The sequence below is a fragment of the Bison bison genome, unplaced genomic scaffold (genome assembly GCF_000754665.1).
Source record: "Bison bison bison isolate TAMUID 2011002044 unplaced genomic scaffold, Bison_UMD1.0 scf7180017864486, whole genome shotgun sequence".
NCBI classification, from domain to species: domain Eukaryota; kingdom Metazoa; phylum Chordata; class Mammalia; order Artiodactyla; family Bovidae; genus Bison; species Bison bison.
Window position 1 is genome coordinate 5,318,737 of NW_011495046.1, and position 13,964 is coordinate 5,332,700.

Sequence of the window (13,964 nt, forward strand, 5' to 3'; positions counted from 1 at the left end):
TCCCCACCGAGGGCTCCCCAGATCTGAGACAGCCATGCCTGGCCAAGGGCACAGGGTGGGTCTATACTCCACACCTGCCTGGAAAGCCTCAAGGAGGCGGCTCTGAGGACCAGCCTTCTAAAGCACCCCCAGGAGAGGGCAGATGGCTGTGACCCGGCCTCCCTGCCATCCAGCCCAGCAGAGCTGCTGGTCCACACCCCTCCAGCTGGGGGCCACACAGGCATCCCACTGGTGTCACACTGGCCCTATGCCCACTGCCCTTCTGGGGGTAATGACCAGGCAGGGAGCTGAGGACTCTGTGCACACCCCACTCTGGGTGATCTGGTGGCCAGCACAGCACCTGTTCTCACTGGCTGCAAACTGCAGACACCACGGGCTGGGTATGTGGGGTCAGTGAAGTCTCCGCGATGGACCTGCCAAGCGCTGGGCCTCGCCATGCTCCTCATCTCTCCCCACCCACCCCCATCCCAGCCCACCATCCACACCACCCTCCTGGGCTAGAACCACATGGCTCAAACGAGAAGCACGCTGGGAAGAGGACCTGTGCTTCCATCTGTCCCCACTCCCTCCAGACTCACCTCAGCCCCATGGCTCTACCTCCCAGCTCAGCTCCGCCCACTGGTCTGGCCCACAGGTGACCTGGACAGGGACCTCCTGCTCCCGGGCTCAGTCTGGCCCACACCCCTGTCGTGGGCAGCGGCAGAGAAGGAGGCTGGGCTGGGGAGAGCCATTCTCAGCCAGGGCACTCTCTGTTCTCCCAGCCCCGCGAGTCCCACAAACCACCAGGTGTCCTCCCTGGGCCAGAGATGCAGACTGTGACACTCTTTCTCTCCAGTTACCCCCTGCCCCCATGCTCTCAGAGCTCTGGGCCCTCCCTCCCCTCTCTCTGAGGAGGGCTGCCCACCCCCTCCCCGCTTCCTGGCTGGGGAAGGGGAGAGATTCCTGACCGTACCCTGGGCCCTGCCTACCCATCAGCCACAGCCACACCAAGGGCCCCTGAAGGAGTCTGGCAGCTGGGGGTCCCCAGGGTCCTCAAGGGGTTTTGTCCACAGAGCCTCTGACTTGGTGTTTCCTGGACCTGGAGGAATCAGGATGTAATAAAGCAAGAGGTCCCAGGTCAGCTCTTCTAGAAGTGAGGCCCACAGACTGGGCACCCTGGGCCCACTGGATGAGATTCTGGGGGGAGTGGACCAGGGAACAAGTTTCCTCAGGATCTGCCCGCAGACGTCTAAGGACCAGGATGCCGAATGAAAACATTAAGGCCGACTTCATCCTCCTTCAACCAGCTGCACACAGCCTGGGGGCCGGCCTGTCTGGCTGGAGTTGGTGCGGGGCTTGGGGAAGACGCTCAGGCAGAGAAAACCCTGTTCCCAGCCTGCTCCAGGGGGTGGAAGCAGGGGCAGAGAGAAAAGGAGTCTCTGGGCTGGCTGGGCTGGTGAGCAGGCCCTGGTGCTGAGAGAGCAGGCTGGCCTAGCTCCCCAGGTGCCTGCAGTGTGCAGGCTGGGACCAGTTTCCACCTTGGTCCCCTTCAGGGTGAGGAAAGGGTGACAGCTCCTCCCAACCTGGCATATCTGTAAGCAGCTGCCTGCCAGCCACTCCCTGGAGGAGGACGGGTGGCTGCTGGGACACAGCAGCACCTGTGAGGTCAGCCAACACCATGCAGATAGCATCTCCCACCCCTAGCACCCAGGCTGTGTGACCATCAGGACCGCTGCCTCCCCCATGGCTTCCAGCTACCACCGCCTTCTCTGCAGACACCTGCCACTCCCTTCCAACCCCCCAAGGAAAGAACAATGGTGAGTTCATTTCTCACAAGTTTTAGCTTTTGCCTCTACTGCCAGATGTGAAACAAGCAACTTTAAAAATGTAATTAAAAATTTGGTGCTTCTGAGCAATCCTGTGATTTAAAGAGCCCGGATGGATGACATGGACCAAGTGTCTATGAGACAAGCATTTGGGATTCCATCCAGATCCTTCCAAGACGCTGAAGGGCCAAGAGAACGGGCAGGGCAGCAGCTCGCGGCACAGTCCTGGTGTCGTGCATCAGACACACACAGCAAGCCTGCAGACTGGGCTCAGGAACCACTTGACTGCTGCAGGCGCCACTGCCTGGCATGTGGGGTGGGGGGCATCCTCTGTGTCACATCAGGGGCTCTGGTGAGGACAAGGGGTCCCAGGTAGGGACTGAGGTCATCACAGCGGTGTCCTGCCGGACCTTGGAGATGCAAGAATATACGCTGGACACCACACTTGAAGGTCTACATGGGCCTGGGGTCCCTGCAGCGTCTGACAGATTCCCACAGACAGCACGTAACAATGTACACATCTGGCAGTTCTGAAAGCCTGATGTTTGTCACAACCTCACGTGGACACAGTTGAGGGTCTCGGGGAGACTGTGTCCCCTCCCCTTTTCCTGCCTCTAGAAGCTGCCAGCGTTCCCGAGGAGCATTCCTGTTCTTCCTCCGACTCAAAGCCAGGAAGGCCAGCTGAACTCCTTGTCTGCCTGCGAGGACTCCTGTGGTCACACGGGCACGCCTGGGTCTAGATGACCTCTCCACTTTAGGGTCAGCTGCTTGGTCCATCTGCCATCCTATCCTTGGTGTGGGGATTAGGGCAGAGATGTCTTTGGGAGCCATTATTCCACTATCATGACCCACAAGAGATCAAAGCAAGAAACTTCTAAATCCCAACAGAGCTCGACAGCTGACAGGCCAGCGGGAGGTGAGGACATACCATCTATGCATGTGAACATGAAGGACTGTCAATCAAAGGGGGGAGACCACCACCCCCACCATGATCTCACTCACTGTCATGTACGTGATGTCACACGACACTGTCACACACGTCATCTTTTGTGTTGTTATGGTTGTCCTTGCCCTTGCTGTTCACTGGGAGGAGAAGAGGGCAACAGAGGATGAGACAGTTGGATGACATCACTGACTCAGTGGACAAGAGTTTGAGCAAACACTGGAGATAGAGAAGGACAGAGGAGCGTGGCTTGCTGCAGCCCATGGGGTTGCAAAGAGTTGGACATGACTTAGTAACTGAACAACAAATTTGTTGGTCCTTTCCTGGGTACTAATTCTGCTGCTTTGCAAATATAATAACCCCCAGGCACAGTCATCCTCTTGTTGTGTGTGGGGACTGGGACTCAAACAGCAAAGTCACTCATTTGGGTGACATGGCTGTTAAGCAGCGGACAGTGGTGCACAGGGGCAGGATGGGGAGGGAGTGCAGGCAGGAGCTCAGCCGACCCCAGCAGAACAGCCGGACAAGAGCTTTCCTGATCCCAAGCAATGTCCAGAAACGCAAACTCCCTGTGCACTGCCCAGAGGCTGGGGTGCTGCAGACCACCCAAAGCTAGGTTCCTGGAAGGGCAGTACCCTGGTTCCTAAGGCCTCCTCCTGAGAGCCTGGCCAGCCTGGGAGGTGCTCCCCATGGTTCCTCCACACACACCTGGGCAGTCTCCCTCGATAGCACCCTCAACCTAAAGGTCCTTCCTCTGAGATCACTGTCAGAAACAGCTTGCACACAGGCGGCAACAGACAGGCCAGCGGCAGCACCCCTCATCCACACATTGGGAGTGTGGCCTGAGGCCAGGTGAGCTGCCCCAGCCTGAAGGTGACGTTGCTGTCATCACGTCCTTGGCTCCAGCCTGTTGGGGGCCGTGACGTGGTGTCCTGAGGGCTGCGCAGGGCTGTGTGGGGCGAGGGCCGTGCTAGGCAGTGCTGGTCACTAACGAGCTGTGCAGGGTGCTGGGCAGGAGGGTGTCCAGGGCCCCAGGGATGACATGCAGATTAGCTGGGACTGTGGGCAAATGGGAGGAATTCCCTGAATTTTCTAGTTACTCAGAGACTCCCGAGATTTTTTACAGCAGGGTCTTTTAAGCCCCACGTAGAGTCTGGAGGTTGAGAGAGCTGAGAAGAAAACAACTCGGAGGAGATGTGAGGGCAGCTTCAGCACCTGCAGGGCCTGTCACCCTGACTGGAGATGCTCCAGGAGCCCAGCCGTGGGCCTTGGAGAAGGGCCAAATCCCTGCAGAGACCATAGCAGCTGGGCTGGTCTCATGTAAGAAGGAAGGCTCTGATGTGGGAGAGCGGCCCCAAGGTGGAGGGAAGTGGAAGAAAGGCAGGTGTGTGGTGTGTGAGATTGAGTGTGGCATGTGTGTGTGTGTGGTGTCTGTATTGTGTCTGATGTACATGGTGTGTGTGTGGTGTCTGTATTGTGTCTCGTGTACATGGTGTGTGTGTGGCGTCTGTATTGTGTTTGGTGTACATGGTGTGTGTATGGTGTCTGCATTGTGCCTGATGTACATGGTGTGTGTATGGTGTCTGCATTGTGCCTGATGTACATGGTTGTGTGGTGTACATATTGTGTCTGACGTACATGGTGTCTATGGCGTACATGGTGTGTGAGGTGTGTCTCAGGCCACATGGAAGAGCTGGCATTCGTCAGCGTGGCCGAGTGGGGGAAGGATTCTGACAGACACCAAGACTATATTCTCAGGGGACCCCCCTCCTTTTACCATTCAGGCAGCTCTCAGAGGAGGAGGTGCTCAGAAAGGAAAGTACTTCCTCCCGGCAGGCCCCTGGCCTGTCTGAAGCTCTCTAAGGACCGATAACTCAAATGGCGCTGCTCACCAAGAGGATGCTGACCTCTGGCCCTTCCACCTGATGCCTTGGTGAACTCAGTTCCCAGATCCAGAAACTCTGGGCTGAACTCTATGAAATCGCTGGCTTTGGTGAAAAACAGATGAATACGGGCCATGTCATATGGTTTAACCCTGAGCCAATCTGGGGTGAGGGGCCAGGCTTCCAGAAGAGTTGCCCGGGGTGGGATCACTCCAGGTTCCCGTGGGGCTGGGGGCGCAGCGGATCTCTTTGGGCTCTGAACATCTCAGTTCCATCAGATTTTCCTTGTAAATCCAAACTCGGATTGCAGATGGACTCAGAATGTGAGACCTGCTCCTGTTTTATCCGAGTCTCTGGGACAGTGAGGGACACCAGGCAGGTTCACTCCCCAGGAATCCCATCGTCGCTTTCCCCAGAGTGGCTCCACACCTGAGAGACCACTGCACCCGGAAGCACACAGCTCCCCATTACCTCTCTCTGGGAAGTGGCTTGGGCTCAGGGCGGACAGCGATTGTGGAGAAGGCGGCCGGTCGGGTGGGTGACGGGAAGCTCAGATCCAAGGAGCCTGCCTTCCTGTGCAGTGGCTCCATCCCCAAGGCACCCTGCATCTCGCCTTCGATGGGACAGGACCCAGCCCTGCCGTGGATGGACAGCAAGGACACTTCGGGCCCCACCGCGCCCTGGAGAGAGGCGTCCACTGCTTGCGGGTCATGGGTGGGAGAGGTGGATGGCGGAGAGCGCGACTTCCTCCTGGTGGACGCACCGGCCAGCAGCTTCAGCAGCCCACTCTTCCTGTCTTTCTAGAGACACACAAAATGAAGTTGGGTAAGTGCTTCTAGCGAGTGGTGTGGCCCTGTCAGGAGACTCTGGTCCTGGTCAAGTAAAGCTACCTAGAGGAGGACAGTGAAGATGGAAAGCTTTCCCATCTCGCTTCCTTCCTTTCCTGAGACTTGGAAGACACGCCAGCACAGACCTAGACCTGGAGGTGCCAACCTGACAACCCCCTCCTCAGGACCGCACCCCCAGACTCCCGCTCTCAGGACCGCCTCTCAGGAACCCTGACCTCAGGACCCCCATCTCAGGACCACATCCCAGCCTGGAAACACCACCAGCTGAGGGCACCATGGGTCTCCTGCAGCGGGAGTGGGTGGTTATTCCACATTAGTACCGAGTACCCCACACACCTTCTGTTGGAGGCCCTGACAGCACTGTTTGTGGTTGTACCACACGGGGAGCCGGGTTCCATGTGTGTCACATATATGTGTGCATGTATGAGTGAGGGTGTGTGGAGGAGGAAGATGTGTACACGCAGAGGTGCTTCCATGGAAATGTGCTGGCCTTGGTGTCCAGTTTTGTGGCCCTCCTGGAACTGACTGTTCTGATGTTGCATGAGGACTAGCTAGTTGGCAAGGGGTGTGGTGTGAAACAGGTGGCACTCTAAGTCTGACACAGAGCCCTTGGTCGGCAATGGCCACCACAGCGTCTGATTGGGTCATGGGGCTGGTTGGACCCCACAGTGGCCCAATGGGGACTCTTTTTTCCACCCAAGCTGTTGGGGAGTCAGTGGTGCTGAAATTGCCATAAAGCACACTTAGCAGGGGTGTGTGCCTCAAAGTAAGTCAATAACATTTTAGTATGAACAAATCTGAAGTTTTTCTCTACTCCAAGCACTGGTACTGATGGAAAGGATTGGAGCTGATGCCCTGAATGCACACCACGGCTGGCATGGGCAAGCCCCAGCCTGGAGGGGAGCAGGCATGGGGGAAATGTGGCACAGGGCAGCCTTGATTAGTATCCACCGAGATGAGCATGGGACACATTCAGGAGAGCTTTGGTCAGTTAGCCACCAGGGGGCGCTATGCAGCTGGCTCAGAGGTGTTGCCACCCTCCAAGTAGCCACGTTCCTGAGGCCACCACGCAGAGGAAGGGACTCCCAGGATGACAGCCTCCTAACTGAGACCAGCAGGGGGAGGGCATCGGCTCAGGTGCACAGAGGGTCCTTGGAGCTCACTTGGGGGCTCTGGAAAGGGAGACAGGCTGGCAACAGACCCTCAAACACTGCGGGGTCTCTGGCAGAAACCCACTGGCTATCAAGTGGTCAAGTGGGATCTGGAGATGAAAACTCTAAAAGTAATCTAACAGTATATGTGTGTGCCTGTGTGAATGTCCGAGCCTCTGCGTGAATGTCTGTGCCTATTTGTGAATGTGTGTGCTTATGTGTGACGGTATCAGTATGTGTATGCATGTACATGGGCATACGTATGTATGTGCGCACATGTATGCATGTGTGTCTGTGTGCATGTGTGTGCACGCACAGGTGAATAAAATTAAGATCCATGTGATGGGTCCCCAGGCCTGCCAGTGGCCCCATGGTGCCATCCACGACAGGAGGAGGTTCACATCACTGGCTCAGCCTGCACCCCATGGAGCTGAGGGCTGACTGCCCTTTCTGCTGCTCTGCTGGGCCAGCCAGGTTCTCAGAGCACAGGGACTGAATTCTGGACACTCACCAACAAACCCCGGTGGGGCCACTGGACCACATGGGCACCAGGGCAGGGACAAAGGCTCCAGGCATGAGCTGGGTTGTTGGTGGCATCATAGCCAGAGAGTCCTGCTGGGTGAGTTAGCCAGAACCTGCATGCCCAGTGGGGAGGGGCCTGCATGAGACCTGCCAGCGACCAGGGGGAGGGTCTCTCGATCCCCGGTGAGGTCTGACTGTGCCCATTGCTAGGTCTCACCCAGCTCAGATCTCTGGCTGCTGCTCCATATAAAATCAAGGCGAAGGAGACACAGTTAGGACAGGCCCAGGGCAAGTGGGCAAGGCCTCTTGGAGGTTTCTTGGCAAAGCCACAGCCTTCCCAGTAGAGCAGGTCGCCAGGCCTACCAGTAGGGCTGCCAGCCCTGTGTCGGGCTCCCACCACCTGCACCTGCCAACTGGGTGGCAAGGGCCACCGTAGGATAGGGGCTCAGTGGGCACGGCAGCCATGCCAGGCACAGCAGGCAAAGGGACAGGCGGAGCCAGGCTGTCGAGGTCCACACCTGGGTCAGCACATCAGAGAAGAGCCCAGGGGAACATTAGAAAGACAAACACGCATGCACTCACACACACCGCACACACACAACCTGAGATAAAGCCGTAGCCTGCTAGCAAAGAATCACCTGGAAACCAGTATTATAAAAGAGATATACATTCATTACAGGAGAACCGCAAAACATCTTAAAAATAATAAAATGATAGCTTCTGTCCCTAGAGGGTTTGTTCCTTAGAACGTTAATGCAAAAACTTGGCCGAAGGAAAAAGAAATTTAAAGCTTAAATGAAGAACTGCTGCCAATTAAAAGTCAGTTAAAATTATGGAAAATTATCTCTGAAATTAAAAGAAGTCAAAGAGAACAGAATTTGATTTATAAAATGTGACATTATTTTTTTTAGGGAGTCAATTCATTTAATTAAACGAAGTAGACCTGAGTGCCACATTTTCCTCATTAATCCACGGGGTTAGATGGCCCCACTTCTCTCACACAGATTTACCCTGTGTTCTGTTCACAGGACATTTAAAGCTGCTGGTGGGCGCACACTGGATGCTGGGCAGGTGTGGTGGGCAGCACTGATATGTACATGGTTTGGTCTGCAAGGCTCAGCCCCGACCCCCTAGGAAAACCTCAACCTGCAGGACCAAATGCACTTGTGGGTAGGGCAGGCTCTTCCCACCACCTCCGAGCACAGGGCACAGACAGAGCCACACACGTGCACTCTGCCAGGTGCCCAAAAGGACATTTCCACGAGCTGAGACAGGAGTTCAGGGTCATGGATCAAGGGTCATGGACCATGTTCCGATTGAGTCCACCCTCAGTGGCCTGGGGGCATCGCTGCCATCGGGGAAGCGCAGATCTAGTCCCCCAGATGGCTGACGTTGGCTCAGGAGAGCAGGTGCAGGAGGGGCTCGGCGATAATTCATTTTATTACACATTTTGATATTTTCTGACATATTATGTCAAATGTTGTTTCTTCTTAATTTGAGAGGAACATGAAAGCAAAACTTGTAAAAGTTGCTCCGCACACAGGATTCTAGACATGATGTACCGGAGAGAACTTCTGTTGTTCCGTGGATGGGAAGGGAGGTGGTTTTGGAGGAGTGGGGTTGGGGTGGCCTGAAAGCTGGGCTGGTTGCCAGCCAACTGGGCAGGTCCAGGTGAGAATCCAGGAGGTGGGGAGGGGGGAGCATGGGGCCTGTGAGAAGAGCAACATGGTGGATGGCTCCTTGGGGGCCTGGTTGAGAGGCTGGAGTCGCAGGGGCAGTGGGATTGGAGGGGAGCTGGCAGTCTGGATGCAGGATCCCAGCCACTCTCTGACCCCAACACTGCCTGTTCCATAACTGCTGGAGCAGGATGAGCGAGGGTGGGGGAGTTTGCTCTCCCTTCACCCTCCAGGCGTTACTGCCTTGCACCTCAGGGCCTTACTCAGTGTTTGCTGACCCACCGGGTCTCCAGCCAGTGTCCTGAGCACAATCATACGGCCACGGCTGACCCGGCCCAAACCTGCCTCAGGTCCTGGAGCTCCTGGGACAGAACCCCACCTTCTCCTGCCAGTCTTGGGCCTCCCCCACACATGGCCCCCAGCACTGCAGGTAACCACACACTGCAACAACGTCCTGCGTACCTTGCTGTCCCAGAGATACCCCATGTTCAGTGAGGGCCATGGCGTGATATGGACCAGCTAGCAGCCTCCATAGCAGGAAACCTGGGTGCTATGTTGAGCTCTAGCTCAGCAGGTCTGGGTGGGGGGCTGGGTTACCTCCCTGTGCCCCCTGGCCCATCAGACGAACAAGTGCTGACATCTCCCACTCCTCACTGTCACAGCCTCCCAGGGCCAGGACTGGGTGGCCCGAACCCCTGGGGTGTCAGCACCCTGTGAGGGCCCTGAACTCGGGATTGGACCCTGGTGGTCCCACCTCTGCTGTGTAGCCCAGGACGCTGTCATTGCACCAGGTGGTGTCACAAAGGCCAGCACAGGGAAGGAGGCACCGTGGCCAGGGCTCCGCGAAGGCAGGAGGCCTGTGCACATGCGCCTGCCCCAAGGGCCCCAGGGTGCAAAGCCAGGCTGGGGCCCAACATGAGAGGGTGAGGGCAAGGGCCATGCCACCTGGCACTCCTCCCAGCAGGTGCCCCTGGGCCTCGTTTCCTCACCTGTGAAGTGGGGGTGATGACAGTCCCTGCTCCTGAGAGCTGCCTGGGGACCAGATGAAATAAGACATGCCAGACATTTGCCTGCTGTCCCCACCACCCTCTCGTCACCATGGTTACCAGAGCAGGCTGGAGACTTCTTTCTGAGGCCACCAGTCCACCCAGTGACACACGGGTGTCTCTCCACGGCTGCATCTCACTCTCTGGGCATGGAAATGCCATGCTCAGCCAGAGGAACAGTGCCAGGACCTCGTCTCTTCGACAGCAGTCCTCACAGGATGCAAGTGTTGACGCTGTGCTTCCCACAGGCTGTGGTGACATGTGTGGCAGAGGGGGGCCCTTCCCTGTGCTGAGCCGCAGGGGCTGTGAGCAGAGCCAGAACAGGAAGGAGAAGGCCTGAATGTCTTTCCCCAACAGGAGTGTCACCTGCTGGGCTGTGAAGGGCCTCACGGCTCTGAACAGAGGTGCTTCCTGGGTTCTCTGAAGCCCCTGGACTTGCCAGGCTGGGTGCAGGTAGCTTCTCAAAGCAGGTCACACCCTTCACCAGGGATAAGAGGCTATGGTTTAATTCAGCTGAGAAACAACGAGGTGAAAGGCGGTGGCTGTGAAGCTCTGACCGGCTGCCCCACGTCCTACGAGGCGAGGCCCCCTGGCTGACAGCGCAGGACTGCTCGGGTGTCAGGCTCCCAGCGTTTGCCTGTCCCTCCCCTAAAGCAGCCCGAGGCAGATGCTGGCGACGGCCTTCTGCACTCAGGGCTACTCTTGCATCCCAATCACCCCCACCCTCGGTTCTGCAACCTGAGGGCTGACGTGACCAGCTTGGAGCAGCTCTGGGAAGCTGGGGGCTGACGACTCCATTGCATGGGTCTCCCCAGGGGATGAAGAGATGGAGACAGAATGACCCAGAAGCCCTTGGAGAGCCATGGAGAGGGACTCGGGGAGGGGTGCTGCCCTCCCTGGTGCCGAAATGGGGCAGCTGGGTGGGCCCTGGGAGGGTCACAGGGTTCTTCAGTCACGAGTGAGGGCAGGGCCTCATGGGTCGGAACTGAGGTACTTCCTGGGCTCTGGGAAGTCCTGCAATTTCCAGGCTGGGTCCCCACTCTGAATGGCCAGGGGACCCGCACCCACTACCCCAAGGAGCGGCTGGGAGTCTGGCATCCATGGGTTGACTAGTACATATTCTAGGCAGCCAAGCCCCCCTGGACCTGTGTCTCTGAACACCCGCAGGCTCTGAAAACTGCCATCCTGCCAGCCTCACTTTATTCATCCCAAGTGGGAGCCACACCCCAAATCTAAGGTGATGAGTCCAAACAGAGGCAAAGAAGCTTCCTCTAGAAATCCAGGGGCACCCCACCCAGGACCGCATCTCCCGCATCTCTGTGGACTGACCCAAACAATCGGGCTGCTCCGGGGGGATGGGACACAGTGCCCCCAGGAGAAGGGCGGCTGCGCTGGTGGGATTGGGCTGCACAGACGGTCGTTAGGAGTGAGGGGACTGTGTGTGCTGCCCCAAGTCCCATCTCTCTGGCATGTGAAATGAAAGTGAAAGTTGTTCAGTCATGTTCGACTCTTTGTGACCCCATGGACTATACAGTCTGTGGAATTCTCCAGGCCAGAATACTGGAGTGGGTAGCCGTTCCCTTCCCCAGGGGATCTTCCCAACCCAGGGACTGAACTCAGATCTCCCACATTGCAGGCAGATTCTTTACCATCTAAGCTACCAGGGAACGGAGAAGGCAATGGCATCCCACTCCAGTACTCTTGCCTGGAAAACCCCATGGATGAAGGAGCCTGGTAGGCTGCAGTCCACGGGATCACTGAGGGTCGGAAACGACTGAGCAACTTCACTTTCACTTTTCACTTTCATGCATTGGAGAAGGAAATGGCAATCCACTCCAGTGTTCTTGCCTGGAGAATCCCAGGGACGGGGGAGCCTGGTGGGCTGCCGTCTGTGGGGTCGCACAGAGTTGGATGCGACTGAAGTGACTTAGCAGCTACCAGGGAAGCCCTTTTATGATTTTATATATATATAAAATACCATAAGCTGTTTATAATTCTTTTTAAGAATCAGAAGACTCAGGAGGAGCCTTCCCTAATGCCAAGGAGCAGGTGGGTAGAGGGCAGCTCCAGAAGGGGCTTCCCTGGGCGATGGCAGTGAGGCTAGGTGTGTATACAGGGCAGAGCCTGTGGTCGGTCTATTAAGACGCCGCTCTGTGTCCAGGGTGCTGCCTGGCCCCGCATTCAGCAAGCACCTGCTTTCCCATCTCCATGTGAAACTCTTTCCTCTTCTATGAGTTCTGAACCCCACCCCCTCCACCATCACCCACATCCTCCTGTGTCCTGAGCAGAGATGGTGTTCAAGGTGAGGCCTCCCCCATTCTGGTGATTCACTTTTCCTGGGCCTCTCCCACATGCACGTGTTATTAAACTTCGATATCCTCCTATTGATACACCTCATTTAGTTCTTAAATCTGCCAGAAGGACCCAGAAGGGGAGAGAAACGTCTTCCCCCAACAGGAAATACCCCAGGAGAGAGCAGTGCGCGGGTGAGACAGCGGGCAAGCCCCAGTGAGAGGTGGGGTCCCAAGGCCTCCCAGAGTGGCTCCCTCAGGTTCTCTCTGGGCAGCGGGGCTGTTGGGGAGGGGGTGGTGGGCTGGGCTGGGCGTGCACATCCCTCTCCTCTCCCTGGGAGCGCAGTCCCTCTATCCCTTCCCTCCAGCTCTACTCACAGCCCATCCCTGGCCCTTGGTGAGCATTCCTTTCTGGGAGAGCTTGTTTCTCTCTCATCCACTCTGTCCACTTGCATGCCTTCAGGTCTTCAGCCTCTGTATGTTATTTTTTACCCCCTCCCCTACATGGACCACTGGTTGAATTTGTGCTGTAACCCAGGCCCATGGGCAGTGGTGCCTGCACCAGGGAAGTTCCCACAGGAGCCCGGCTCTGGATCGGGGCCAGACCAGGCCTCTGGGCGGTACCCTTGTCCCTAGGCAAGAAGTCACTGGGCAGAACGCAGTGAGATGAGGCAGGGTTAAAACGCTGAGCTTTCACTGCATCACAGCTTTCCCTGGACTCAGCATTCTGACCTGCTCCTTTCTCTTCTCACCCTGATGCAGGAAGGCCTGTTAACTCGGCAGAATTTATAGCTCAACACTAATGTCTTTAAGATTGCTTCTGAGGAGGTCAGGCCAGAGGGCAGATGGCAGAGGCGTGAAGCCAGAACAGCCCTCTGGCTCTAGGCTGTGTCTGAGCCGCTCTTGGCTTCCTCCACCAGGACAACCTTGCCTTGAAAGTACGTTTCCAACAGGCTTCTGCTTGTTTTCTGTAGAACAAGTGTGGGGCCACCACAAAATATTAGATTAAATGAAATGCATTCAGATGAAATCTCTGCAAAACCTGGTATCCTCCAGAAGTTCTGGAATGGAACAAGGAAGATCAAACACATCCTTATCTACTCAGGTGTGCCAAGTGCAGGTACTTCTGAAAAATTTTTTAAACAAAACAGATGGGTAGAAACTACCTCATCCAACCAGAAAAACGGCAGCAGGACGGTCACCACAGGGGAGGGGCTGTCCACACTGGAGGGGCTCTGTCAGCGGGATGCAGGATCTTGGAGGCTCAGGTAGGGATCTAAGCTGTTATTTCCACTAGCACTGACAACCAGCCCTGCCAGCTCTCAGGGACACCGGAGTTGTCTTCCTGGACTCATGTCCTTCTTAGCACAGCTGTTTGCAGGCAACGTCAGGTGACACCCCCTGGGCACCAGCTCAGCGTGGTCGGCCTCAGCCCTGCAAATCCCAGACCCTGGCCTGGCTGCTCCTCCCTGAGAAGGGCCGACTGGGCTCTTCTGCTCCTAAACTCTAAAGAGCTGCCACCACATGCACATGCCTGCTTGTCATCATCACATTAGAATGATTAGGAAAGGACAGAAATTTGGAAGAACTCGAGGTGTCAGGACCCCAGTGAACTCAGGTCACCAGGAGCCCCTCGTGGCTCCTCTCTGAGCTGCTGATCTAATAGGGAAGAGGCGGCTGCCTCGAAGATGGAGGGAGGGCCTCAGAGTCCACCTCGTGAGCAGTCCTGGCAGGAGGATGTGGGAAAGGCTTAACTAGAGCTGCTTATGCCAAAGGGCAGGGAGGGCTGCCTATGAGTT

At 56.6% G+C, this 13,964-nt stretch overlaps 1 protein-coding gene across 1 annotated transcript in view; it reads right to left on the minus strand.

Moving 5' to 3' along the window:
* SH3RF3 (SH3 domain containing ring finger 3) overlaps nt 1-13,964 on the minus strand; it is a 161,949-nt gene that overhangs the window by 1,410 nt on the left and 146,575 nt on the right. The window contains exon 11 of the mRNA XM_010863008.1: nt 5,103-5,431. Within this exon, the coding sequence (XP_010861310.1) occupies nt 5,103-5,431 (329 nt within the window). The remainder of the gene's footprint in view (nt 1-5,102; nt 5,432-13,964) is intronic.